The following is a 25,995-nucleotide window of genomic DNA, read 5'->3' as shown; positions in this document are numbered from 1 at the left end:
CCTACAGTAGTAGCATCACCATCATCATCCAACATAAAGAATACGCGTTCAAAACAGCCAAGATTTACTGTTAAAGACAAGCGCCCATAAAAAGGAAGCATTTAAATTTCTATTGGATAAACAAGACACTTGAACAAGAGCTCAAAACGCCAGTTGGTCTGCTGTCATCTGTCCTAAAATTATCAGGCACTGCAACGCACACATGGGAGGTGTAGATCTTAAAAAATTAAATTCAAGTATTTTTAAAATTCTTACATATTGCCCCGTCTAGACATGTTCGTTGGATGACTGTAGGGGAGAGTATCTTAAAAAAAAGTATTTAAAAAATATATTTCCAAAAAAACATTCGATAAAAGGTTGTATAAAAAATATTAAATAACAGTCATCACGTACACTATACATTAAACACTGTATGGGCAGTTTAGCCTTCATACATAAGCTATACATAAAAATCTTACGCTTTGTTTAACGTTATGGACGTTTTTTGCCGGCCCCTCCCCTCCGAAACGCCCTATAAGAAAGTTCGTTCCAAAAATATATCTTTTTTTTTTATGGAATAGGAGGAAAAACGAGCGTACGTGTCACCTGGTGTTAAGTCATCACCGCCGCCCACATTATCTTGCAACACCAGAGGAATCACAAGAGCGTTGCCGGCCTTTAAGGAAGGTGTACGCGCTTTTTTTGAAGGTACCCATGACGTATCGTCCCGGAAACACCGCACAAGGAAGCTCATTCCACAGCTTTGAAGTACGTGGAAGAAAGCTCCTTGAAAACCTCACTGATGATATCCTAACTTGTGGCGTGTCGAGCGAAGGTGGAATTCGGCGGCAAGAATCAGGCTAAACAGCACTTCGGAACACTCCCCGTGATAAATGCGGTAGAAGACACACAATGAAGCGACGTCTGCCATCTTACAATAACAAATCGTCCTATTCCACTAGTATTGATTTGGGGAGTTTTGAATTTGACTGAATCGCAACACTGAAAAAATGGCTGGAAAGAATCGTCGTTAGATAACTGTTCCATCATATTTTAATCGATCCCTATAGTCTGGGGCACACTGTAATCGCGCATTTTGTAATTTACTTGGTCTACGAGTAAAACTAACTAACTATATACTAATTGTAGAAATGACATGTAAGAAGAAGAAAGAAAGAAAAAAATGTTTATTGACGTCATTACATACATTCTGATAATAGTTCTTAAAGTTATACTATTTTAATTATGATCTAATGACGCCAATGGGCCCCCAACTCAGCATAGTTGTGGTTTGGAAAGAATCCACAACGCTGGTCTTCCGTGGAAACCCAGAGAGCGCTAGTAACGCGCAGTCCTATCACACGAAGGTGTACAAACTATTAATTCTGTATGAGCACAGAGCACAAAAAATAGTGAAACTAGGATCTAAAATTAATACTAAGGAATTTTTTTTTTCGGAACAATACAATTAAACTTGAATTGAACTGCCCATTGCCACTCAAAACAAACTAAATTTTTTAAATATTTTAAATTGATTTTTGGACATTAATGAGGTATTTCTTGTATTTTAATTCAAATAACCCTAAGCTAACGCAATTCCGTATGGGAGGCGGGATATTATTCCAACACTTCGTGGAAGCATACCGAAAGCTGCAAGGAAATGCAGTTGTACGGTGTTTTGGGCAAACCAAACATATAGCCATACGCACCTGGCGTCGTGAGAACTCCAATTTGTGGAACAAATAAGGTGGTGTACGAGTACGCACATAGTTAACAATAATCAATATCATAGTTAATAATAATTGGTCTGAGATTTATTCACATTTCCATTGTAAGCTTATTGTAAACATAGACTTAGAATAATATACTGGCATTTGACAGCTTGTCAAAAGATGATTGAAAATGATATTTCTCACTGGCAGCTTAGGTTAACAGAGCGCGAAATTTAAAAGATAAGTATAATTCTTTTGTTTCTGTCAAACATTTTTGTTATTATGTGATTTTTGCTGTAGTATTAATAAATTTATGAAAAAAACACACTAGAACGGCTTAAGATACGGCTCCGTGTTAATTTAATACTACATATAATACAAAAATGTTAGTAAACAGAATAAGGTTACTCTACCCTTCGAAAGGTGTATATAATAAATATTGTGGAAGAATGTTAAAATCATCAGTGGTAAAACTTCAAACACCTAAAACCTTGGAAATTAATGTTTCTGAACAACCAAAAGATTCTAGTTTACCTAGCAGAGCTAAAAGCGTCGAGAAACCAGTTATTACTTTACCAACCCAAAGAGTAGTTCCAATGATTTTAAATAAGAAGGAGCCGATAGTTTTGCCATTTGACGACGTACCTGGTCCAAAATCATTAAAATATCTGTCCATAGCTAGATATTATCTATCACAGATTGGAACTCAAATTACTACAAGACTTATTACCTTTGGCCTCAACGTGGGTATGTCTTTAAGATATTTTTAATTTAACATATAATACCGATATAACTGATAATTGAAAACCAAAAAACGTAGGGGATAAAATTTCCAATATAATAATAATAAATTAAGATAAATGTTTCATTGCCTAGAGCTCGGGATATTTCTTCTTCTTTCTGCCACTTCTTTTGATTAAATTGTAAAATGCAAATGTTAAATATGGTGGGGGAGCGTGTACTGCAGTGAATGATGTTGTAGATTATTAGATATTTCCAAGTCAAGACAGTGCATAATCTTCAACTTTTTAATTATGTATTTTTTTTTTGTTATTAAATCTTTTTAAAGTACCTTTATTGGCATGAACTTGAGCCGAAAAATAGTGTTATTGTACCATTACTTACCATATTATATACAACCTACTTCTATTAGTGAAAGCTTGTGTTTGGCTGTCTGTTACTATTTAAGCATCTATAAAAATTGTATCAACTATTGATTTTCCTGAAATAAATTAAAGCTCAACTCTTTCGAAGTGGTGGAAAATGGTAATTCACAGGTGTATGTTTTTGATTTTTATATTATTTTTGAGTTAAAAATATAACTGGTTATGTAGAAGTAAGTTGTTCTTTTGAATCGTGAGTGTACTTTTTAATGTGCAAATATGAATCACTTATAAAATGTAAAATGTCCAATTACCAAAAAATCATTTTTTTTCTATCTACAATTTTTTTCAGGTACATATATGAGAAACAGAAAATCCACGGGTAACCTGTCAGTATTATTTGACGAGTACGGGCCAGTAGTCCGTTTCGTAAGCCCTGTGGGCAGGGATATTGTCCTTATTAATCACCCGGAGCACATTCAGAAAGTGTTTACATTGGAGGGGGATCATCCAATTCGGTCGACTATAGAATCATTGGAGAAATATCGGGTTGAGCACAGAAACCATGTCTACAGTGGTATTTTCACAGTGTATGTATACTTTAATTATGTGTACGTTCTAGAAATGAACACCCTGTGCTACCCCAAGAGAAGTCCGAGGCCCAAGGGTGTGGTAAGAAGCGACTAAAGGCAATTTTACCAGTAGGGAGGTTCTGCACAGGATGTCCGCTATAGATTATGGGTACCACAGCGCCTTTTTCTGCCGTGAAGCAGTAATGCGTAGGCACTATTGTGTTTCGGTCTGAAGGGCGCCGTAGCTAGTAAAATTACTGGGCAAATATGATAGATCTTTATATCGAATTTATTAATTAAAACAGTGTTATAAATGATAAAGCCACGATATTGTTCGGTTGTTGTCAAGGGCTGAGGTGACATCGCCGTCCAAGCCGCAGTTCAGAGCTCTATGTCGGAAGTACGATTCAGACAGAAAACTGTTCTTTGAGCTCTGTATTCCTAGGAAGTTCAGAAGTTGAGCAGGCCGATTGCAATTATACCATTGAGCTTGTTCCGCATTTGCACTAAGGATGAGATCAATAGAGCGTACTTAGACTTTGTTCAGACTTTACTTAGGCTGTCTATCCGATTTTCACAGTGACAGCTCGGATCCGGCAAACAACAGGCCTTCTGCTATTATCTCCTTCCTGCCCAGTACAAAAAATCTCTGAATATTTGCCATACTTAATTATTCAACATTGTCAGACTTTGTTTAGTAAATAAAAACACCTGAATAGTGAATATTATGTTGCAAAAATCTGATGATATCATAGCCATTATTTCCTTAGTCAGGGTCAAGAATGGTTTCATCAGCGATGTCTAGTTAAGGATCCACTGCAAACTGCAAGTGCTATTCATGCCCAGTCCATTTACGACCTATGTGACCGATTCACACAGAAGGTGTACAGCACGCGCAATTATCAAGACGAGGTTTCCAAGGATTTCTATAAACAAATACACAAATGGGCCTTTGATTGCATGGGTATGTATTTATTGTTTGTCTTCGATATTTTTATGGTACGTAAAGGCTTTTTTGTAGGTAGGAATCCAAAAACAAATATAATGTTCAACCGGAATTACTTTGCAAGAAAGTACAATCCCCAACACATACAAAAGTAGGTACCAATTCGGTACTATGGCCTAGCCATAGTCAAAGTTGATTCTTTTGAAATGTTCGAGTTGAAAGTATCGACTTTATCGACGACGATTATCACAACCCAAAATACATAGATACCTTATTATTATAATCATCTATTCCATCTAGGTCTCGTGATATTCTCGAAGAAATTCACAATGATAGACACTGAGCTTGTGAACAGCCAGTGTGATATGTCGTGGATGTATCACAATCTGGAGAAGGCAACTGAGGCAATTATTAAGTGTGAGTCTGGACTGAGGTGGTGGAAGATAACCCCAACTCCCGTTTGGCTCAAGCTAACCAAACATTGCGAGAATCTGGATAAGTATGTGGAAATAATTACTTAAAAAATAATTATCCACTAGCTCACTAGTGTAGAATAAAAGTTATTAGGTTAATGGTACCGTGAGAAACAACAGCACAGTTTTATATCTATGCAATTAATTTACTGTTATTCTAATTAGCCTAGCATATATGTTCGCAACGGTAGACGACTGAAAAACGTTAAATATATACAGCGACTTAAGGGAACACGTGCAAGACCCCGACTTATGGACGGTTCAGAATAAAGATAGGTTTGGAAGACAGTTCAGAATATATTTTTAGGAGTCATTGGAACAGTGGACTCTCTACAGTTACGTGATGGACTATGGATATACGCAAACGGTAGCCACAGACGAAAACGTTGATTGTTTTATGGGTTCTGACACTGGAAATCCATATATATATGTACCTCTTCGAGCTCGTTCATGGATGTTGGGGATTAAGAAATATGCTTTGTAGGTACTTAATGATGCGAATAAAATCCAAGATCTATCGGTTTAAGATTCAAATTATTGAAGTCTTACACGATTCCAACTTTGTATTGACAAAAGCTTACGCAAGGATTTCGTTTACTCGGATACTCAGCATATTCTTTAGTGACGAGGGCTCCCTTTCACATCGGAGGATATGTAAATAAGTAAAAATGTCTGTTATAGGGATGTCCGCGACACAATTGCAACAACAGCCTTTACGTTAATCTAAAATTAGTCTGGTGTGCATCTTCCATCACGAAGCCTTATTTCTTTCAAAATCATCGTGGCCAAGCTGTAACTATGAATTCTTTTATTATAATATATAACAGGGTCAGGGATCCTTAGAGATAGGTATCATTGTGCTTTTATTTTATTAACCTAAAACTTATTTTTTAGTTTGATCGGGAAATATGTCTTAGCTGCGAACAAAGAAATACAGAATAATATTCAAGATATTGACAAATCTGCAAGTAAGATTTAACATCATAATATTTTCCATTCAGTATATCTTATTGTTCACAAATAAGTAGAGTTTTACGTTGTTACAGATCCGACATGCCTAATCGATGCCATTTTGTTATGCGATAATAAGTTGACTGTTGAGGACATTTCTACTATTGTTATGGATATGCTCCTCATTGGAGTAAATACGGTTAGAAAATGTACTACCATCTTATAGTCACGGAATGCATTTGGAAAAAATAAACCAAACATAGTGATGTATAAAAAGTTTTTTTAAAAGACAATGACAACTAAAAATGTGGATACCTAAAACCTGAAACGTCATGCATTTTCTCCAATTTCTTTTGATGTTAGCATAAGGTTGAGATATCGGGTTCCAGTTCTTCTGAATCCCTTAATCTCTTGGCGTTGTGTAGCTTAGATGTCGTTTCAATTTGTGTCTTCTACCGCATTTATCTGAAACATTGTTTCAAAGCTGTTTAAATTGATTATTGCCACTGACTTCCACCAATTAAATTTTTCAAGGAACTTTCTGCCAGGTACAACCAAACGGTGAAATAAGCTTCTTTGCGCGGGGTTCTAGGACGATACGATATGGGTACTTTCATTAAACATACTTACGTCATTATTTTTAGTCATTTCACCCGAACGAAGTCAACTGCAGGATAAAAGCTTACCCCAAAGATGTCCACGACGATCGGTCTTACGCTGCTCTCATCAAACTTATTCCGGCGATCTTGAACAGATAATTGGTCCAAACCATTACTGACACAGGATGTGGTCTTTGCTGTAAGAAAGATAATTTAGTCTTATCCGTGTATCGGGTCAACTAGCGTTTTGACCCATCCACATCTATAGGTAATTTAAGGCACGTAGGTACATACTGTGTATTGACAATCACACCGAATCTTGGTTATCCATGTTTGTAAATTTAATATCATGATATCGCTATCTAGCCATAGTTACAGGCAATGCATTAATTTTAGGCTGAATTACTTTAGTAGAACCGCCTCAGTTATAATGGTTTCACGTAACCATGCCCAAATCCATGAGTATATGAAGTCGAATCAATACAATAGTGTACATTTTGCGAAGCCTTTTTTATAATTACAATATTTCAGATCGCATCAGCCACTTCTTATTTATTATACTTCGTTGCAAAGCACCAAAAAGCACAGAGGCAGCTTTATGAAGAAATAGAGCACATGTACGGAGACCTCAATGTAGACAATATACTGGCTATAAGAGAACATACACCTTACCTGCAGGCCTGCATTAGAGAGACATTGAGGTTAGTTTTTGTTTCATTTGACCAGATGCCTGCTGCAGAATTCCATCTTCGCAGGACACGCCACTAATCAGGATATTATCCCCACCACAGTCCAGTTTGCAATGAATTTTCTTTAACATACAACCAAGCTGTGTAATGAGCTTCCTAGTGCGGTGTTTCCTTGTGATTGTTCAGGTGAAATAAAAGAAGAAATACGTCATCATAGAATTTAATTCTGGTCATAGGCCAAGACCGTGGGTAATAGTGGCCCGTCAAATAACTCGCTTCCCAATCGACGATTCGACATGTCGACGGGTACCTTTAAAAAAAAGAGCGTAAACTTTTCTAAAAGGCCTTTGATTCCTCTGGTGTTGCAAGAGAATGTGGCAGGCTATGATCATAAAATCTTCCATAAAAAATGAGTTAACAACTTCAGTCCTACAGCATTGACTTATGCATTTTAAAATTGAATTTTCATAAAAGAAATGAAGAATAAATAAATTCAGAGGCGGGCACCAAGTATTCTTAAGTGTGTGAGGTGCAGATTGGACGGTTCCAGTTTGTGACCCAAACTCCTTGAATATTATGGTTACTCGATCGATGCCGAAAAATCATTGTGATGGCGAACGTTGTAAAGAAAAAATGAAGATATCATTCAGCTGTTATGTTTACAGACTCGTGCCACCCATACCACTACTCACCAGAGTTCTTCCTAAAAATATAACACTGGACAGATATAAGTAAGTTGCATTACAATTTTTTAATACAGCTAACTGAATACTGAAGAATCGTAGTTGGGCAATAGGTTGAACCGTTGACTCTCATCACGGAGCCCCCGGTGCGATCCTCGCCCGCCACGTATTTGTGTTTTCGGTTTTCGAATTCATATGTGCATTCGAGTTATAAAGGCATTTATTTTATCAATATGGATTCCTTTAGAATTATTTTTGATGTCATTTCCAATATACTAGATACTACTACCGCTTCGGAAACAAATGGCGCTCTCTCTCAGAGCGAAGAAGAAACTCTCCCAGCATTATTTTTAATAAAAATATACAATATTGTACTCTCATTCCTATTGCTATAAAATAATCATAATTTAGTTCCAGGCTGTCCGATCATTTAGATATTTCAGCTGTGGAGTAGTAGGATTTACGACAGTCATTTTTAATAAAACATTCAAATTGATTTTTATAGATAATGCCTGAACAGTGGCTGGGACTTTATTATAAAAATGTGTACATTTACCCTTAAAGCTATTATCTATCTTATGAAGCCTACTTAAATTAGTTACAAGCAATCCCTTTCATCTACTGTTAAAATAATGAAAATTAATATTAAGAGCAAAAAGGTGACGATTTTTATGAACGTATATTAAACTTTCATAAATGTACTAACAATGAACATACATAATACTTATTTCTTTAAATTTTTATTTGAGAGACTGTCTATAACCAAGCTGATATATAGCACGAACTTATAGGGAAACGAATTATAGGGTTCCTAACGCGTCGTTTGTTGATGACCGCTGATGTTACAAGAGTGAACTGCGGTGATCACATATTATCACATGACCCGTATGTTCCTTTGTCTCCTCCATAAATATACAGCTAACTTATTCTGGAAATATTTTGCTGGCGTATGTTCTTTTACTTAAGCCCTGTTCACATGCGTCTGGTCTCTCTGAAACCTGCCTCCATAGCCTCGAGAGCGATTCCAAGGGTCGGTTATTTGCTGGTTCTCGTTCTCCAAGATGCGTGCTGCATCTCATTATTTCAAAAGTACTGATTGAATTCCGTCCATGTTGCAGCACCGTCGAAGTTTCAGTAATCACAAAGGCAAAGTCTACAATCATAGCCTTCTGTAATTTCCACTCCCAACTGTATCGTGCTATATTACTGAGCATGAATAAACAATAGATCGCTTGTTATAGCTATCGACCTACAGCGACATGTTCACTTCGCTCAGTTATTTAACGAATCAATCAATACTTACAATACAATTTTACCAGCTCCTTAGCATCGGATGCCGACTAGATAATGGGTACCACAAAGGCACCTATTTCTGCCGTAAAGCATTAATGTGTAAGCATTACTGTGTTTCGGTCTGAAGGGCGCCGTAGCTAGTGCAATTACTGGGCAAATGAGGCTTGTGACACCAAGGTGACGATCTATTTGTAGTGCCGCTCAGAATTTTTGGGTTTTTCAATAATATTGAGGGGCACTGCATTGTATTGGGCAGGGCGTATCAATTACCATCAGTTGAACGTCCTGCTTGTCTCGTCCTTCATTTTCATAAAAAAAATTCGCCTCTTTCTATGCAAGTAAGGGTTGTTGTTACCCTTGCAGCTCAAACAAGAAATAATATGTTTTTTTAAGTGACTGTTTATAAAAACAGCGAAGTATATCCAGGTTTCTTTACGCCGGTGGGTACCAATCGAAGTCTGTGTAACTCTCGCGAGCTTTGACTTGTAATTGTAATAGAAATTGTACTAATAAATTATATATTCTTTGGTAATAGTTTAAAAATAGTACACAGTAATAATTATTATGAAATATTAAGTAGATGTTTTAGTACCTACATAATAATATAAGGTTTGATAATATTTTAAAATTGGGAGTACCGATATTTAAACTAATTTCAGCACATTTTTAGTGGCGCTTTTTTAATAGTCAAAGCAATGGTCAAGGGACAGACGCCAAGTGAATCATTTATCGATAAGGCGGTTGATTCTGAGAACAATTTTGCGATTATCGATAAATGACACAGCACATAGCCTAGTAGTGCATCGATAATATAGTATGTATGCATGCACCGCGGGCAGCGAATTTTTTAAAATAGTATTGTCACTTATTCTAGGTTTGATTTAGATCGATTTTGGGCAATGTTAAATTTAATCTTTTTCCAGTATTCCACAAGGAACCCTCATAATAATGTCAACACAAGACTCGTCAATAAAGGATGGCAACTACGACAACGCAAGTCATTTCTCGCCTGAGAGATGGCTGAACATCGGTGCTAAGGACTACCATGCGTTTGCCTCTATACCGTTCGGGTTTGGGTCTAGAAGTTGTCTGGGACAGAATATCGCGGAGACAATGATGTCATTACTTACTATAAGGGTCAGTATCATTAATAGCACCTTTACTTTGCTGCTAGTGCAATCACAAACACTTAAAGTACCTTAGATATACTTAGATTTTTTATGATAATAATGGACGAGTCGAGCAGGGCGTTCAGCTGATGGTAATTGATACACCCTTCCCATTACATTGCTGTGCCATATGCTCGTGTCACCATGAGACATCAGATGTTAGATCTTCATTTTTTACGGAAGAGGACAAACGAGCACATGATATTTTGTGATCTCCGACGCCCACACTCTGATGTTACACCAGAGGAATTTACCGGCCTTTTAGCAAGATGTCCGTGCTTATTTGTAAAGTAGGTGCTATGTGGTTTTTCCCTGGAAACATCGCCTTAGGAAGTTCACGCCACGATTTGGTACTATGTAGCATAAATTCCTTGATGAATGATATCTTAGTTTGTGCCATGTGGTGCCAACATGAAATACGGTGGCACGTTTCAGGTAAAACAGGTCTTTCGAACACATCCGCAATAAATTCGGTAGAAGATGCACAATGAAGCGAGGTCTTTACGTAATGCCAAGTGATCTAGCTGTTTACAGTGCACTGGATCCCCGACAGTCTGCTTGAACTGTCTACGTCTGCGTTACACGCGGTCAAATAGCTAATAAATAGCTGTTATTGGAATATATCACACCAGAGATGAGATCTATAGTCAATGTGACCGAAACGGTGGCTTAGAGTATTAAAAAATGATTTACTCTGTTAATGGCAGAGTTTAAAAATGACGGCAAAATCAGCAATCAGGAATCGATTTTCCGATATAAGACGAGACAATAATGGTAATGTTATCAAAGAACGAACACATTCACTGCTAGCTCTGATTAGGCATCAATCCCACTATATAGGATAAGATGCTTTATAACACGCTATGAGCACAGTTGTATGTAAGTAAAACAATATGTTGTTTAAGCAGTAGGTATATGTCGTTAAGACTACTGGTATAGCTATCTAGAAGAGTCAAGTGCCATTGGTCATACACATATAGGTATACCTAGTGCTAAAAACAATACTGCTATAACACACCATATTTGTTTTACATACAACTGTGCCTTTGACGTGTTTATAAGCATATTATCCCATGTAGCGTGATTGACGCTAGCAGTGAATGTGTTCTTTGATAGAACAGGTAATTGTTACTCCATCTTTTCTATAGCAAATTTGGTAGGTAGTTCTAAAAACGTGATTAGGGATAATAAATAAAACTAGGTATTCGCACACATATTTTGGATTAATGATGTGATCATAAAGTGGAGTTTGAACGGAGCAGAAACGTGTCTTATCGTTACAGGTGCTACAGAAGTTCAAATTAGAATATCACTACGGAGATATACCGCCTACACGAACATTTATATCGAAGCCTAGCAAACCTATTAAAATAAGATTCATTGATAGAATATAACTTTGTTTAGTTGTTCATTTGTTTTTAGGTTTATTAAACGTGTTTTTAACATCTTGGTTTAATTTTTCCTATCCATATACCTTTATAGTGTAACAACTAGACTACTATTACATATAAAATAATAAAATAAACTTATTCAGTTTAATTACTGTAAACAATTTAAATCGTTACCTGCTATAAAAGTATGTTAGTATTTTTATGTTATAAAGAGCGGTTCGCTCTTGTCTGAGACTGGTTCTGCTAACTGAAATGCTACATCGATAAATCTTGAGTTAGCCTCAACTCACCAATTTTGCAAAGCGCCAATTTAACTTCAAGCAATGTTAGCACGCGGAATTCCATTTAACAATTGCATGTCAAATTATTAAGGTCTAAAGTTTCCAGCTCACAAAAAATTCATAGTATAAAATAATATTTTGAACCAGAATAATTAAAAAATACCGCCATGCCGCTATTAAACGACGGCATCTGTCCAGGCTTTGCTACTTCAAAGCCGTATGGTATGTCGTGTAACGATGCCAAGAGGCCTGATGGCATGACTTTCGCTGGAGTCGTGGAAAGTCGCTGGTTGGTTGTTGGATGCTACTTTTGTGGACACGTTAGCGCCCTCTCATATTGAAGACACGTCTGGGGCCGTAGGTGCAGCGGCGGAATCTGACGAAAAATCTAAAGCGGGGGAAATATGCTCGATACTTAAAATAAAATTTGAAAAACAAATCGTTCATAAAATTTTGTTTTTCAAATTTTATTTGTGTATTAATGCTAGAAGTGAGAGTTATCACTTTAAAAACCTAACATATCGATACATATTTGTTTAATTTGGGGTGGAGACAATGGGTCCTTGGGGTTCATCAGCACAAAAACGTATAACAGAGCTATCCAAATGTGTTACCGATTTGATGACAGATGAACCAGTCTGGTCCACCTTTGTCACAGATAAGTTTGGCCATACAAGGAAATAATGTTGCCAGTTCCAGCTCCCCTGCGTTTTATTCAACTTAACCTTTTCATGTTTGTGAACCGATTTGAATAAAACTAACAAGTAGGTATATTAAGAAGAGCTTGGCACAATACGTAACTTTAAACCGCATTTAAATTTTTGAGATTAGGGTACATAAACAAACAGAAAAATGGTTACATTACGATCGTAAAGTGATGTATAATATATTGAGTTATTGATGAATGTGGACACAGCAGTTTGCGATCGTTATAATACTTGCTTACTAAACCAGTCTTTCTCAAACATTGTTCTGCCGGGCCCTGGTAATTTTCACACTGCCCCTTCGTGACCCACTTAATTCTTTAACCCCAAGGTTAATCCATTTATTAATAGTAAAAAGCGGTGAGAAAATGATAGAAAAAGTACAATAACAATAAAGTTTTAAAAATAATTTATTAGACAATAGATAATTCTGAACATATTGCAAAATAAACCCTCTGACTTATTAAAAAAAATTACAATAATTATAAATTGCGCCAACCAAAATTCTTAATTAACCTTTAAACATTGTTAATTTTTTTTAAATAATTTTAACATGATGTCTGACAGGATATAAAGGAACAATTAAGATAATGGCAAATCAATTTGACAAGGCTTGATTTCTATGAAGGTAATTATTAGAATACAGAAAATAAAGTACACTAATTGATAGACTAATTGTAATCTCTTACATGATAAGACAGCACACAGTTCATTTTATAGAAAGACCATTGTTTTGTACCAACCAGCAGGTTGTGGTACTGTTCTTTGATGACAGCAGGTAGTTTCAATCTGCAACCCTACATTAGTAGTGTCATAGCTTATCATAGGGCTCAATGAGTCCCACCAGATGTCTGTCGGAAACTATTGCACCTTGTCACATCATAAGCAAATGGAGTGAGCTCTTAAACTAAAAGCAAGCAGGTTGGAGATGCACTCCATATATATATAGCTTCATAATTTAAATTCATATTTATTCTAAATAGAAATCAAATCACAATTGAATGTCCCAATCAAATATTAAAAAATATAAGGTACAGACTTGAGAAGAATGTGTGTAAGTAACATGCATAGTCTGGAGTATAATGGTATAAAATGGATAGGCAAATCAAATAAATCCAATAAGGATCTGAGCCTTCAACAAACACCAATAAATTGTCATAGCTGGGCTAACCGAAAAACAGTAGTCCATTAGCATGTTAAGCATAACACTCACAACTTTATTATACAACCTACATTATGGGGAAAGAAGTGATATAAATTGATACAGCAGAAGAAGAAAAATACCTATGACCTATAATCGAAAACTGTACTTAAACTACTTAAATTTTTAACAATTACATATTATATAGGCTAAGGTACAAAAACATTACATTGTACTTTTTATTTATCTTCTATCATCTATTTCTTCGAGATGAGAATATATTTAGATACTTCCCTCTGGTCATTTCCTTTGCCTCTTCTAATCCTAACCGGTAGGCAAGGTCATGCAGTTTCTTTACTTCCATAATTATTCCAATAGTTGTAAGACATTTCAGTTCTGAAAACAAGATTTATGCCTATGTTCATCTAGTTATTAAGATAAATAAATTATGAATATTTATTTGAGCTGAGGCAAATAAATATTCATAGTTATATATAGTAAACTGACTAAAAAATAAGTAACCTGACCTCTGAGATAAAAAGAAGATTAAAGGATCAAATCTCGGTACTAGCACTTATATAATGAATATGAACATTTGTATCAGAGTCATATTGATTTATATTATGTTTAAGTACATACATATATTGCATTATATGTCTATTAGGCACCAAAAGTATTATGTTGGGCAACAAAATCAATATCTCAGTATCATAACATTTGTTTTGTTGGCACTTTTAGATATTGGAGTCTGATAGATATCAGATGTACTATTTAACATCAAATTAATTTATTATTATTTAGTTTAACATTGACAGTTAATATTTTATTTCACTAATATTATATTGATATTACATTAATAAATTACTATTTATTAAATGTAACTTAAATAATTTTAGTAATACTATTAATTATTTCATGTGATTGAAAATTTGCCACATTTTATATACCTACATTGTATTTCTTAATTGAAAGAAAAAAAAAGACATGCAAAAACAATATGTGAAAACTCAGACATTTAATTAGTATAAACATTAAAATTGTTTTTAATGTTCATACCACACTGTTTTCTTACATAAAATATAATCGTGCCTCATATGCCATAACAGATATTTTATAATACAAAATAACAAAAGGCATTAAACAAAATTTGAGAATTGCTCCATCTCTTCATCAACTCAAGGTCAAGTTAAACAGACAGGGGAGAATGCAAAATGTACAGTTGTGGTGATACCTGTTGCCTGACAATTTCAAACTGTTTTCTTGTGATGTACGGTTAGCACCCAATGTAAATCATGTGAACACTAACTAGTACAGCCTATAGATGGATATTTGTGATATAGTGAACCAAAATTAATGTGAAATTACTCTCACGAGGCCAGTAGTCAACTAAAAACTGAAAGGGGCTTAAACACAGTGTTATTTTTGCTAAACAGGTGTGTAGTAGACATTTAGCCGAAACATGCCTGTTAATGTACTTACAATTAATTCATGGTGTGGACATCAAAATGTAAATGAATGGGGGTGAATGTAGATTACTTATTATAATATTAATAAATATGTCAACAGGATAACACAATATTCATATTATTTGTTATGACAAATAAAAACAGACTTTTACAATAGTAAAACGACCTGACGACCTGTATAGCCGAGTGGTTAGCGATCCTACCTACTAAGCTAGAGGTCCCGGGTTCGAATCCCGGTAGGTGCAAGCATTTATATGATGAATATGGATGTTTGTGTCCGAGTCATGGATGTTTAAATGTATTTATGTATGTTTATATGAATTTATGTATGTTTAAGTAAGTATATTGTATTAAATATATCATTGTCTTGTAACCCATAACACAGGCTATATATGCTTAACTTGGGGCAAGATAATTTGTGTAAAACATGTGTCAATATTATTATTATTATTATTATTACAATACAATGTCTTCAAGACATGATCAGCCTTTTATCATTCCGTTCTGCAATAATAACATGTCCTTCCATAACCCTATCTATAGAATTTGTCGTCAATACAATGCACTACTACTTGAACTCAGTGAAGTACCTGACATCCACAGTTCATCTGTTTGTAAATGGAAATCCTTAATTAGTTTAATTTTTTTTTTTAATCTTTATATTATTACCATAATTATTCACTTCTATTTGTCCAAATATATATTTTCTCTGTCTTTTTCTTTTATAATACTACATTACCTAAAGCTAGTTTTAAAATCGCTATTATTGTTGTATTTTCATAGTTATTAATTTATGCTAAACATGCTGAGTACACACCCTCGTGGAGTTGCAGCCTATCTTGTATTTAGCTAATAGTTTTTTTTGTTTATTATGTATTTGTTGTAATTCTGTAGTGTGTACCTATTACATAAATAAATAAATAAATGCAAACCAAACTGTTTTGAGCTAATGAGACATTATTTATAAATGTGTTAGTTTCCCAGCATATCAATCTAATCTAATATAGATTTAATTTTTATTTATACCACCACAATATGATATCTGTATAGTGTGTTATTGATTAAAAAACGATGCAAGTATTTATTTAAGATTAATTACTTAAGTAATTAAATTGCAATATATTTTATTGCAATTATTCAAAAATATATTTGAACAGTTGGAAGTTGACCAGTTAGCATTTTGATTTATTATCAATTCAATATATTTATAATTTGACAACAGGGTTTATAGCAAACTTACTTCTTATATGGTTCAAATCGTCTGCCGTCATGCTCTTGTTCCACATAGGCGGAGACTGATCAGGATTATGCAACGGCGCAAACTCAGACACACCAGGAACTGCAAAAGAATCACTTGTATCACTTAATTCTTTATTTTGATTATGCCTATTTTCTTCCATTTTAATTGGAATATTCAAATTACGATCGTTAATAACGTTACAACAAAAACAACAATGGATACGAAGTGTGATGACAACCTTAGAAAACTCAACTCGCGCCAGTTTTAAAATCTCTCACTTTCCATACAGACACAAAAACAATGATGATAGGTTTAATTCAAAATCTTACTTTGTTCAGGCCATAGTTCTGGCGAAGCCCTATCCAGCTTTTCCAAGCTAAGAAGACTTTCTTCGAGAGATATCAATGGAATATCGTCCGATGTTGTTTGTCCTGAAATTAATGTGGAAGTTCTTGTATTAAACAATAATCTACAATATTAATACAACCCAAAAAAATATTCAGTTCAATTTTAAGGTATCCGTAATTAATAAAGGTGTTGATTGAATTGAATAGCAAATGATAAAATGGAAAACAAAATAATATAATAGAAAAATTACCTTCTCGGGATTGAGAACTTGTTTTCGCCGCCATTTTTTAATTATTGACAATTGAAATTTTCTGATAGAGAAGCATAACCAATTCAATTTTTTTAACTTTTACGGCTCTGGGCTAGGCTTCTTTGAGCCTATACCAATTATTTTTCTTATTACCAGCATATGTAACTAAAAAAACATTATTTTAATTAGTTACTGTTTATACGAGTAATGAGAATGTTGCGTACCTAAAATTATTTAAGCCGTTCGAGCTTGTACCCCTTGATAATATATCTTCGGAGTTAAACATGCAATGAAAAGTCTTTCATTATTTGGAAGAAATACAGTGACATATTACAGAGCTACTTTTGTTTGAAAATAATAATAGGACAGATAAGTGCCAACGAGCTTTTTATAAACTCTTTAGCATATGCATACTTTTAATAAATTATTATTACAGAGCTAGGCCGGGGCATGGCTGGCATACTTAGTAAGTCGTACATACCACCACTCACTCAATCAGCCAGCATAAGTTCAACACATAAAATAAATTATTTCAGCTGTTAACAATGAAACGTTGGCCCACGATCGAAGTATTCTGTAAACAGCTTGTTGCACTGACATCGTTCATGGTTGAATGTTGATTTCATTAAATGAATGAATTATGTAAGATACACTCTTCTTAAAACGAAAGAATTATAATGTATATTATTAATTTCAAATAACATTAATCATTTATGATTGTAAAGGCGCATGTGGCTATCTAAAATATCTACCAATTATTTGGAGTAAGATGCATAAATAAAGCACTTCGTTGGCGCATATAAGACGATTCACGATTCTATATATAGAACACCTACAGCTTTTACATACAAATAATATATTATAACATTCTATTATTATTGAAATAGGAGATCATTGTCTGTCTATTTTATTATTGTTAAACTTTATTCTGTGAGCAAAAATAAAGTGTCTATGACTTTGACATCTTGATTAAAATTCTTTCTTCTGGTTGTTAGCTCTAAGCAAGGTAAGTTGTGCATTTTACCGCGTGCTTTTTGTTTGGTGGAAGTGTAAATTGATAATATTTTGTGATATAGTGTACAATTTAAGGTAATTACAAAAAAATATCTATATTTGCACCTATTCTCTAAAATGAATGTGTTTCACAATCCCCGCACCACGGACCATGTCGCATTGTGTGACGTGAGTGAATCTGCAGCTTTAAAAATTTATATAAATACGAAAAACACTGAAGAAAGTTATAAATGCGTATTAATTATATCAATGTTAAAAGACTTTCTCACTCATAGAACCGGGAAAAAGTGGCAAAATGATTTCGATAATTTTATAACCTCAAAGTTATATGTAATTATTTTTCGCCCAGGTTGACTTGTCAGTATCATAAAATATACAATAGAATATTATTATATTATATTAATTATAACGCTTGTCATTTTTTAAAATATTTGAAGGTTTGTTTCTTTAACTAATAATTCCATATTATGTTTTAGATGAGGTCTGTAACATTGAAAGATGTTGAACAGGATAAGGTCGTCAAGACTGTCGCAGCCCATTTAAAAAAGTACGTATAACTTATCAGAACACCTATGTTCAATTGTTTTTTATTTATGAAATATGCATCTTAGCCTCTTTATTAGAAATGTATGTATGTTAAAATTAAATTATAAATCAAAAAGGTTTTTATGATTGGTCAAATGGGCTAGACTAATGGAAATAACAATGAATATAAACAAATCATCAAAATTTCTTAATTTACCTCAATGTTATCTTAATGTCTTCCAGGTTAAGAATGAAGTGGAAGATCTGAAATTATTTGGTGTTTTTTTCAGGATCGGCAAAATAAAGGTTCCTGAACATATGGACTTAGTCAAAACTGGTCGTTTCAAGGAACTGGCTCCATATGATCCTGACTGGTTCTATGTCAGGTGTGCTGCTGTTCTTCGGCACATTTACATCAGATCACCAGTTGGTGTGAAGACTGTGACTAAGATATTTGGTGGCCGCAAACGTAATGGTGTTACACCCTCCCATTTCTGCAGGTAACATAATTCGAACACGATTCAATATTTCATAACTACAACTGGGTTTATCCAAGAGTAACTTAATTTTAGGGGTATAAATCAGTTTAAATATTGTCACTGCTTTAGGCAGCCAAACTTTGAACCTAATTCGATTTGTCTTGATTATCTGTCACCCATTTTTTGATTTTAAGACTGATGGAAGTTCTTTCTCTCTACATACCTTTCTGTCGCATAGATAATGCCATTTGTCCTTCTACATTATTGTTAGCTTTTTGTAATGTTGAAATGAGGTGTCAGAGTTAGATGGCAATACAAGTAATAATTACTCCAGAAACAGCACCTTTGCTCATTGAAATGACATCTAAAAGCCGTGTTTGCTATTAAACATATTTGTATTACAGTTAACAATATTAGAAAAGGGTAAAACAATATTTTTTACCCTTAAAATATTTTGTGTAGTAAAATTGAGTATAGATTTTTATTGCTTATATTTGTTTTAGATCTTCAGGCAGCATTGCCCGCAAAGCACTTCAAGCCTTGGAAGCTTTAAAGCTGGTTGAGAAGATTCAAGATGGTGGTCGCATTCTCACAGTTCAAGGCAGACGTGATTTAGACAGAATTGCTGCACAAGTTCGTCTAAAGGCAAAACAACAGGCTAAACAAATGGTCATTGTTTTGTAAATATAATAAAAATTTAACAAAATTTTGCCTGTGTTTTTTTCAAAACATGATTTGCTTTTCATGTAAACAAAGCTATCAAATTTTTAATTATTATTGTATAAGTTAATCAATTGATAATGATATATCAAAGTAAATCTTTAGTGAGCTATTAGATGAATAATTGCGACTTAATGGATTTGGAAGACAAAAAGTATTTTCTCTCTAAACAAACAAGTTTCTTAGTGTCATGACCAAGGAAGAGTTCTATGAAACCACAATTATCCATTAATAAACTACACAATCAAATAGTCTACAGGTGGAAGATTTAAAACCAGTTGAGGACTGTATTGGTGCTAGAGTGCTCGATCCTAAAGTCAAAACAAGGTATAGTAAGGCCACCATATTTCAAGCTGAGCTATAATAAGCCTGCAATTGAACCTCTACAGTAACAAAATAACTCTTATCAATATTCAATTTGCACTGAATGCCACTCAGAATTTGTGTGGGAATGCTTGTTGCAAATAGACCATTTATGCTGCAAGCCCATTTTATTATGAGTGCTGGGCACCCTGCCACTACCAATGTTTTTTTAAGTTACGCAAAACTTTTAGTGTGACCTACATATATTATATGTGGCAGGTATTTTGTCAAAGCCGTTATATTATAATTTAACGGTAGATTGTCAATTGACTTCATTTCGTACAATTGAACGGCCTGGTTTAAGTGACATTGTAATGCTACGGGTACACGGTAGTTATATTGTTAGAAGTTGCAAGGCAATGATAAAATTCTGAAAATTTTACTAGTCTATATGTCTATTTATGAGGCTGTCTCTGATTGGTCTGTTTCTTGTATTTATTGTACAGTCATTATTTTATATTTATACATTCCTGTAATCAATTAATAATCGTTACCTAACTGTTAACCACAACGCCAATCAAATATCAGAACCGAATAAGCCCTTGTTCACTAATACATTGTTTTTCAATTTTCATTATGAAAAAAAAATTACCAATCAGAACGCTGGAAGTCTCACACTGCTAACTTAATTTGTAATACAATATATGGGAAGAGAGAAGTCTTCAGGATATGATAAATCTTCTGAGAGTGACTGATCCAGACGACATGCCGTCTTTCGTGACAAGGAACTTGAACAAGTTACCACCCGTCACCTTCGACCATGTCGACGTCACCAGGTTGCTGAAGGACATCACAAACCTCAAGGCAGGCCTGGCAGAAGTAGTGTTGAAATTAGAGGCATCTCAAAACACCATCAGGGACCTGCAAGCTGAAATAGTGACGTTGCGCAACAATACTGTTGTAAGTAGGTCGATAGAGGCCAATAACATCAACAGACGACGTGGAGCATGCATTGCTTCGCCAGCGAGTTTTGAATCAGCGAAATTCGACTCGACACCGGCCGCTGTCCCCGCTTGTGTAAGCGGGAATGTACTTGCCACCCGTCCCTCACCTCCTCCCCTCTCAGAGGTGTCGCCTGCTGTCGTCACGTCAACACCTCAACGTGACTTTGCTGCTGCCATCCGCCAGCAACCCAGAAAGCGGACAGTGCTGAGGACAAAGTGGAAGCGGGCATGCCCGCAAGGAACCCGCTTGTAGAACTGTGTCGAAGGGTCTGACCGACAAGAATGGCTTCATTAAGGTGGAGCGAAAGAAGAGGAGGCCTCCTAGTCATAATCAATGTGGCACAGCACATAGGACAGAACCAGCTCCTGCGTCCCGTAGTCCCAGCGACGTATATCTACGTCTCTCGCTTTCACCGCACCACCAAGGCCTCCGACATTGTTCAGTACTTGGTGGAGAAGACAAGGTTTCGGTTGGGGGTCGAAAAGTTGGTGACGCGTCACGCAGTAGATTTTAACTCTTTTGTTGTTCGCGTCCCGACAGAACATATATTGACCTTCCAGGGCGAAGGTATGTAGTTGGAGCGCAGCGAAGATCAATCCTTAGAGACCTCGCAAACTGCAGACTTTCGATCGGTCGATAGTTTGGTTGTTAAGTGCGCACACTGGCCCGACTAAACGTTGATCGGCCGACAGTTTTAGGGACAATTTGCTATTAGTCTTAAATCGGGTATTGATGAGAGTGGTCACATAGTGAAAGTTAAACAATTTTTCAAAAGTATTATTATTGCTTTTATACAACGGAGGAGGAGGATCAAGAAGAGAAATCGAGAGTATTGAGTGCATCCTATCTACAGTGACAGATTATTGCAAGGACAATTTTATACTATGCATTCCAAATTACTAGATTATCCAAATAAATTTTTCGCCTTTTATCGAATGAGTATAACCAGTTTCAATGAGCTTGTCAATTTAATTGAACCAGTAATAGCGAAAGAAGATACAAATTTAAGACTTGCTATACCTGTGGAGGAGAGATTGAGCGTTACGATAAGGTAAGTAAATCAAAAATATTTATGAATTATTTTTTATTAAAATAAAATTGAATATTACAAATCGTATATTTGTGAATCATGAGTATGTAATGGTTGTGGTGATGAGAAGGTTTTAGTCACTCGATTATATACTGGACAAGAGGAAAAGGGTTGCTGTAATACATTGAAGATGGATGTTGTTTGGAATGTAGACGGAGTACCTCTGGCCAGTCTTATCTGCTTAAAAATATTGAGTATACCAATCTTAGCATCAAGTTTTTCTTGTGGGGTAAAATTTTGTAGCGAAGGGACCAGAGACAAGGCAAAGTTTGTGTCTTCATCAACAATGGTAGTTTCATTAGCCTGTAATGTTCTTAATAATGCTTCATCTAAATCCGCTTGTTTCGGCACATTCGTCCTTTTCTTCTTCCGACAAATAGATGTGGAAGTAAAAGGGCCAGATTCGTCACCGTCTTCATCATGTCCTTCCTCTTCAAAGTTACCTTCTGTGGGTCGGTTTTCCATGCATGGAAGTAAAAATAATAATTGATCTAAGTAGACATATTTACGCCTCTTTGTCGCAGCTTGTCCTGACTTTGTAATCTTTTGAGCATTGAGCTATCTACGAAAACAAGTTCGAAAATTAGCCCATTTCTTTTGTATATCACAACCTGAAAAAGAATAACAATTTAATTGGTTACAGATATCTGGCTACTGGAGCAAGTTTCAATGCATTGTCTTTTGATTATCTGATGGGTGCTTCCACGATACGTGACATTACCAAAACTACATGTGAGCAAATATGGAACATACTTCAACCCTTTCAATAAAGAAGAAAATGATTGGCTAAAAATCGCAGACGAAATCCAAAGTCGCACAAATTTTCCTAATATTATTGGAGAAATAGATGGTAAGCATATACACATGATACAACCAGAATATTCTGGATCATCATATTTTAACTTGCTTCAATTTTAATTTTTTTTCTTGCGTTTTAATGGCTTGGACAGACGCCGATTATAAATTTGTATTTATAGATGTTGGTTCATATTGATCAGCTTCTGATTCACACATAATTAAAATATCTGAAATGAAAAAAAGCCTTTTAGAGAACCGTTTGAATATTCCCTCCGGAAGGAACCTAATAATGATGACGGAAAGGTTATTCCATTTTCTGTAGTAGGCGATGAAGCGTTTGGGCTCGGAAATCACATATTACGCCCTTATGCAAAAAGAAATTTAAACTACACCAAGCGAATTTTTAACTAACGCATGGTTGAATGTACTTTCGGCATTCTCGTTAACAAATGGCATATATTTCACCGCCCAATTGACATGAATATCAGTTTTTGTGTTCGAATAATTATTAAAGCTTCTTGTGTCCTTCATAATTATGTAAGAATAAAAGACGGAATAAAATTTACAGATACCCTCTACAATTGTCCCATGAATAACTTAACGATAAAAGAGAACAACCGAGGAAGAAATAACATGAATGATGTTCGGGAGTACATGTTGTCATACTTTATTTCTCCCGGAGGTTCAATTTTGTGCCAATATAATAAAGTGTAATAATAATTTAGTCATAGTTGCCGGCAGGAGTAGAAGTAATCGCTGCCGCGACGTGCCTTGCGGCCGGGCGGCGGCGCCCGTCTTTTCATTCGAAATACCTAAAGTTTTTCATAAATAAATTCGGTCTGTTAAGTGGTTAAGTTATCTTACCAATAATCTAATAAATCACTACTACGTGAATTTATGCTCACTTCTCGTACTGACAACTACACATAAGGTAATTAAAATAAATAAAAACATACATGTACTTACCTTGTTTTGTTTTATCTTCGGAACTAAGAGTATTCCAATCAGGAATAACTATTTCACAAACCTCCTCCCATAGCTTTTTCTTTAGATTTGCATCTGAATATTCTTTTAAGGATTTTTTTTTATAAAGCGCGGGCCTTTTTTCGACTTCTTCTATCAAATTTCCGATCGACGTTTCAACAATCAGTGCGGGAGTAGAACAGCATAGCGCCATCATGAAAAACAAAAATGACCGCCCGGTGCCAAATCTCGAAGCAAACTGAACTAATGGCCGAGTCTGGCCCACTAAACAATCGGTGGTGTGCGCGCCTAGAAGAGCGCCGTAATGATTTAACAGTCGGCCGATAGTTTGCCGACGGTTCAGTTTGAAGGCAATCGTGTAGCCCATCAAACTTTTTTGTCGGCCGAAATCGAATCGTTATAATGTGCGCACTCTCATACTGATTAAGAAACCAACCAAACTATCGGCCGATCAAAAGTCTGCAGTTTGCGGGGTCCCTTAATCTAAGAGACAAACACAGATAATTCATAAATTAAGTCTTCAACCTGAGCTTTCAACTGTCGAGTTTCGACAAATGACAATCGACATTCGACGTTTACCAGACATTTGTACTGACACACATTTGTGACATTGCATAACGTCAAGTATTCACCGATTCGACATTTTCATTGGAGGAACGTAGACGATTTATTGAAGCACTCTGCACTTTTCATTTCATTGAGATGAAAGATCAAAATCGGACGGTGTTTTTGTTTGTCGCAGCTTTGAGTTTTCATTAACTATTATTCGCGGCTAATGTTAAGCTGAACGCCGACGCTTAAATTAGGCTTTAGTTATTACTTTTTAGTCTTTACTCTTTAGTGATGATAAAATGTCGGCGTTATTGGGACAATACATCTTTACAATAGGATTGTTTCTTACATTTTATAGTGTTTTGTGTCAAGAAAATAGCAAATCTCTATACGTGGCGGAAGACCCGCATAATTCTCGGAAAATAACTGTAATTAACCGAAATGTTGAACAAACTCAGAGTGATGTGGTAGAAAGACAAAAACGAGATGCGACGACCTTATCTTCGGCTCCTCCTGTAAAAAACATCAGTACATGGGTGACTTATCATTTCCTTATTATATTCAATTAGTCCCCTTTGTTGTCGTCATTTTATCAGTGTATTTCATCTCTATCTTGTAATTTATTTTAATCTCATTTCGCTTTGTTACTTTCCTTTTTCAATAACAACATGACTATGCACTTTGTTTATAAAGGTAACCTTGTAATTATAATTAGAAAAATCAATTACTTTGCCAAAACACTTCATACTATTTCTTTTTCTTATCTTTATGGTGGGTATTTATGTCCTCTAAATATAGGCTTCAAATATTGAGTAATGTTTCAATTAATTCATAATTGCTATAAAGTTGTGTATTTTTTATTTGGAAAAAAATATTATATGCAAATACTATAGTAACTTTATACTAGGTATTTTTTTAAATTAAAAAATGACATCAAAGTGCTTTAATATAAGGATATTCATGACTTTTTTCTGTTTTAGACAACCCATTTGAATGATAGTCATCAGCAGTTAATGGTACATTGGGTGGGTGAGGGTTCCAATGTTATCATATGCCTGGCTAGGGACTCCAGTCCTAGAAACAAAGCATCAATATCACCATCAGCTCTCTACATATCTTATGACTATGGGAAAAACTTCACAAACAAAACGGAGAGCTTTAGGCTGGGTGATGAGCCTACTAGTGGATATGCACAGCTTGATAAGTTCTTTAACCATCCCAAGTACCCCGAATTTGTAAGTATTCCATTTCTTTTAGATTAATAAACCAAGAATTGACTATAAAATACAGTTAACCATCACAAATACAGGTATTTTAATTATTTACTGCTGAATATTATAAGGTATTGTGAATATTATTAATGATATGAACACAATCTATCATTGTCTTTTTAACAGTAAAATCTTCAAAACTAGTTGATCTGGCTCTATTTGAGTTCAATTTATTTTTTTCTTTGCCTAAATGTGATTGGACTAGTCAATAGAATATATCTTGCACACTAGAAATATATAATGCCACAAGAGTACAGTAATTCT

At 35.0% G+C, this 25,995-nt stretch overlaps 5 protein-coding genes and 1 long non-coding RNA gene across 8 annotated transcripts in view; 3 read left to right on the top strand and 3 right to left on the bottom strand.

The window, feature by feature from the left end:
• The first annotated feature begins 1,969 nt into the window (after nt 1-1,969).
• On the top strand, nt 1,970-11,616 carry LOC126974083 (cytochrome P450 CYP12A2-like). Its single transcript, XM_050821488.1, has 10 exons — nt 1,970-2,438; nt 3,147-3,384; nt 4,137-4,330; nt 4,613-4,811; nt 5,680-5,753; nt 5,832-5,935; nt 6,867-7,036; nt 7,690-7,755; nt 9,924-10,137; nt 11,453-11,616. The coding sequence occupies exons 1-10, from the start codon at nt 2,075-2,077 to the stop codon at nt 11,561-11,563; spliced, it is 1,734 nt and encodes a 577-aa protein (XP_050677445.1). The 5' UTR covers nt 1,970-2,074; the 3' UTR covers nt 11,564-11,616.
• On the bottom strand, nt 3,658-6,521 carry LOC126974160 (uncharacterized). Its single transcript, XR_007731486.1, has 3 exons — nt 6,423-6,521; nt 6,052-6,201; nt 3,658-3,995 (listed from the first exon to the last, which is right to left on the bottom strand). It is a non-coding gene; the product is annotated as an uncharacterized LOC126974160 (long non-coding RNA).
• A 1,321-nt stretch (nt 11,617-12,937) lies between the features above and the next one.
• LOC126974153 (protein lin-52 homolog) lies at nt 12,938-17,133 on the bottom strand. Its single transcript, XM_050821592.1, has 4 exons — nt 16,991-17,133; nt 16,722-16,823; nt 16,393-16,491; nt 12,938-14,082 (listed from the first exon to the last, which is right to left on the bottom strand). The coding sequence occupies exons 1-4, from the start codon at nt 17,022-17,024 to the stop codon at nt 13,940-13,942; spliced, it is 378 nt and encodes a 125-aa protein (XP_050677549.1). The 5' UTR covers nt 17,025-17,133; the 3' UTR covers nt 12,938-13,939.
• Nucleotides 17,134-17,903: 770 nt separating this feature from the next.
• LOC126974149 (40S ribosomal protein S19a) lies at nt 17,904-19,714 on the top strand. Of its 2 annotated transcripts, none has more exons than XM_050821586.1 (4): nt 17,904-17,996; nt 18,481-18,551; nt 18,820-19,029; nt 19,512-19,714. In XM_050821586.1, the coding sequence occupies exons 2-4, from the start codon at nt 18,481-18,483 to the stop codon at nt 19,690-19,692; spliced, it is 462 nt and encodes a 153-aa protein (XP_050677543.1). In that variant the 5' UTR covers nt 17,904-17,996; the 3' UTR covers nt 19,693-19,714. The 2 variants fall into 2 exon arrangements, with proteins under 2 accessions (XP_050677543.1, XP_050677544.1); XM_050821587.1 differs by having other exon boundaries at nt 17,990-18,079.
• A 2,427-nt stretch (nt 19,715-22,141) lies between these two features.
• Nucleotides 22,142-24,101, bottom strand: LOC126973987 (uncharacterized). The gene is made up of 3 exons (XM_050821334.1): nt 23,891-24,101; nt 23,030-23,052; nt 22,142-22,684 (listed from the first exon to the last, which is right to left on the bottom strand). Exons 1-3 carry the CDS (start codon nt 24,099-24,101, stop codon nt 22,142-22,144), a joined length of 777 nt encoding a protein of 258 aa, XP_050677291.1.
• A 470-nt stretch (nt 24,102-24,571) lies between these two features.
• LOC126974055 (sortilin-related receptor-like) overlaps nt 24,572-25,995 on the top strand; it is an 82,085-nt gene continuing 80,661 nt past the window's right edge. Inside the window, exons 1-2 of one of the 2 annotated variants that reach the window (XM_050821438.1) lie at nt 24,572-24,996; nt 25,441-25,695. In XM_050821438.1, coding sequence (XP_050677395.1) covers nt 24,760-24,996; nt 25,441-25,695 — 492 coding nt within the window. In that variant the 5' untranslated portion in view covers nt 24,572-24,759. The remainder of the gene's footprint in view (nt 24,997-25,440; nt 25,696-25,995) is intronic. The other variant, XM_050821437.1, reaches the window with a different exon arrangement.

This window comes from Leptidea sinapis, chromosome 31 (genome assembly GCF_905404315.1).
Source record: "Leptidea sinapis chromosome 31, ilLepSina1.1, whole genome shotgun sequence".
NCBI classification, from domain to species: domain Eukaryota; kingdom Metazoa; phylum Arthropoda; class Insecta; order Lepidoptera; family Pieridae; genus Leptidea; species Leptidea sinapis.
Note: the sequence above shows the minus strand (reverse complement) of the source record. Positions and strands in the feature narration are given on the sequence as shown.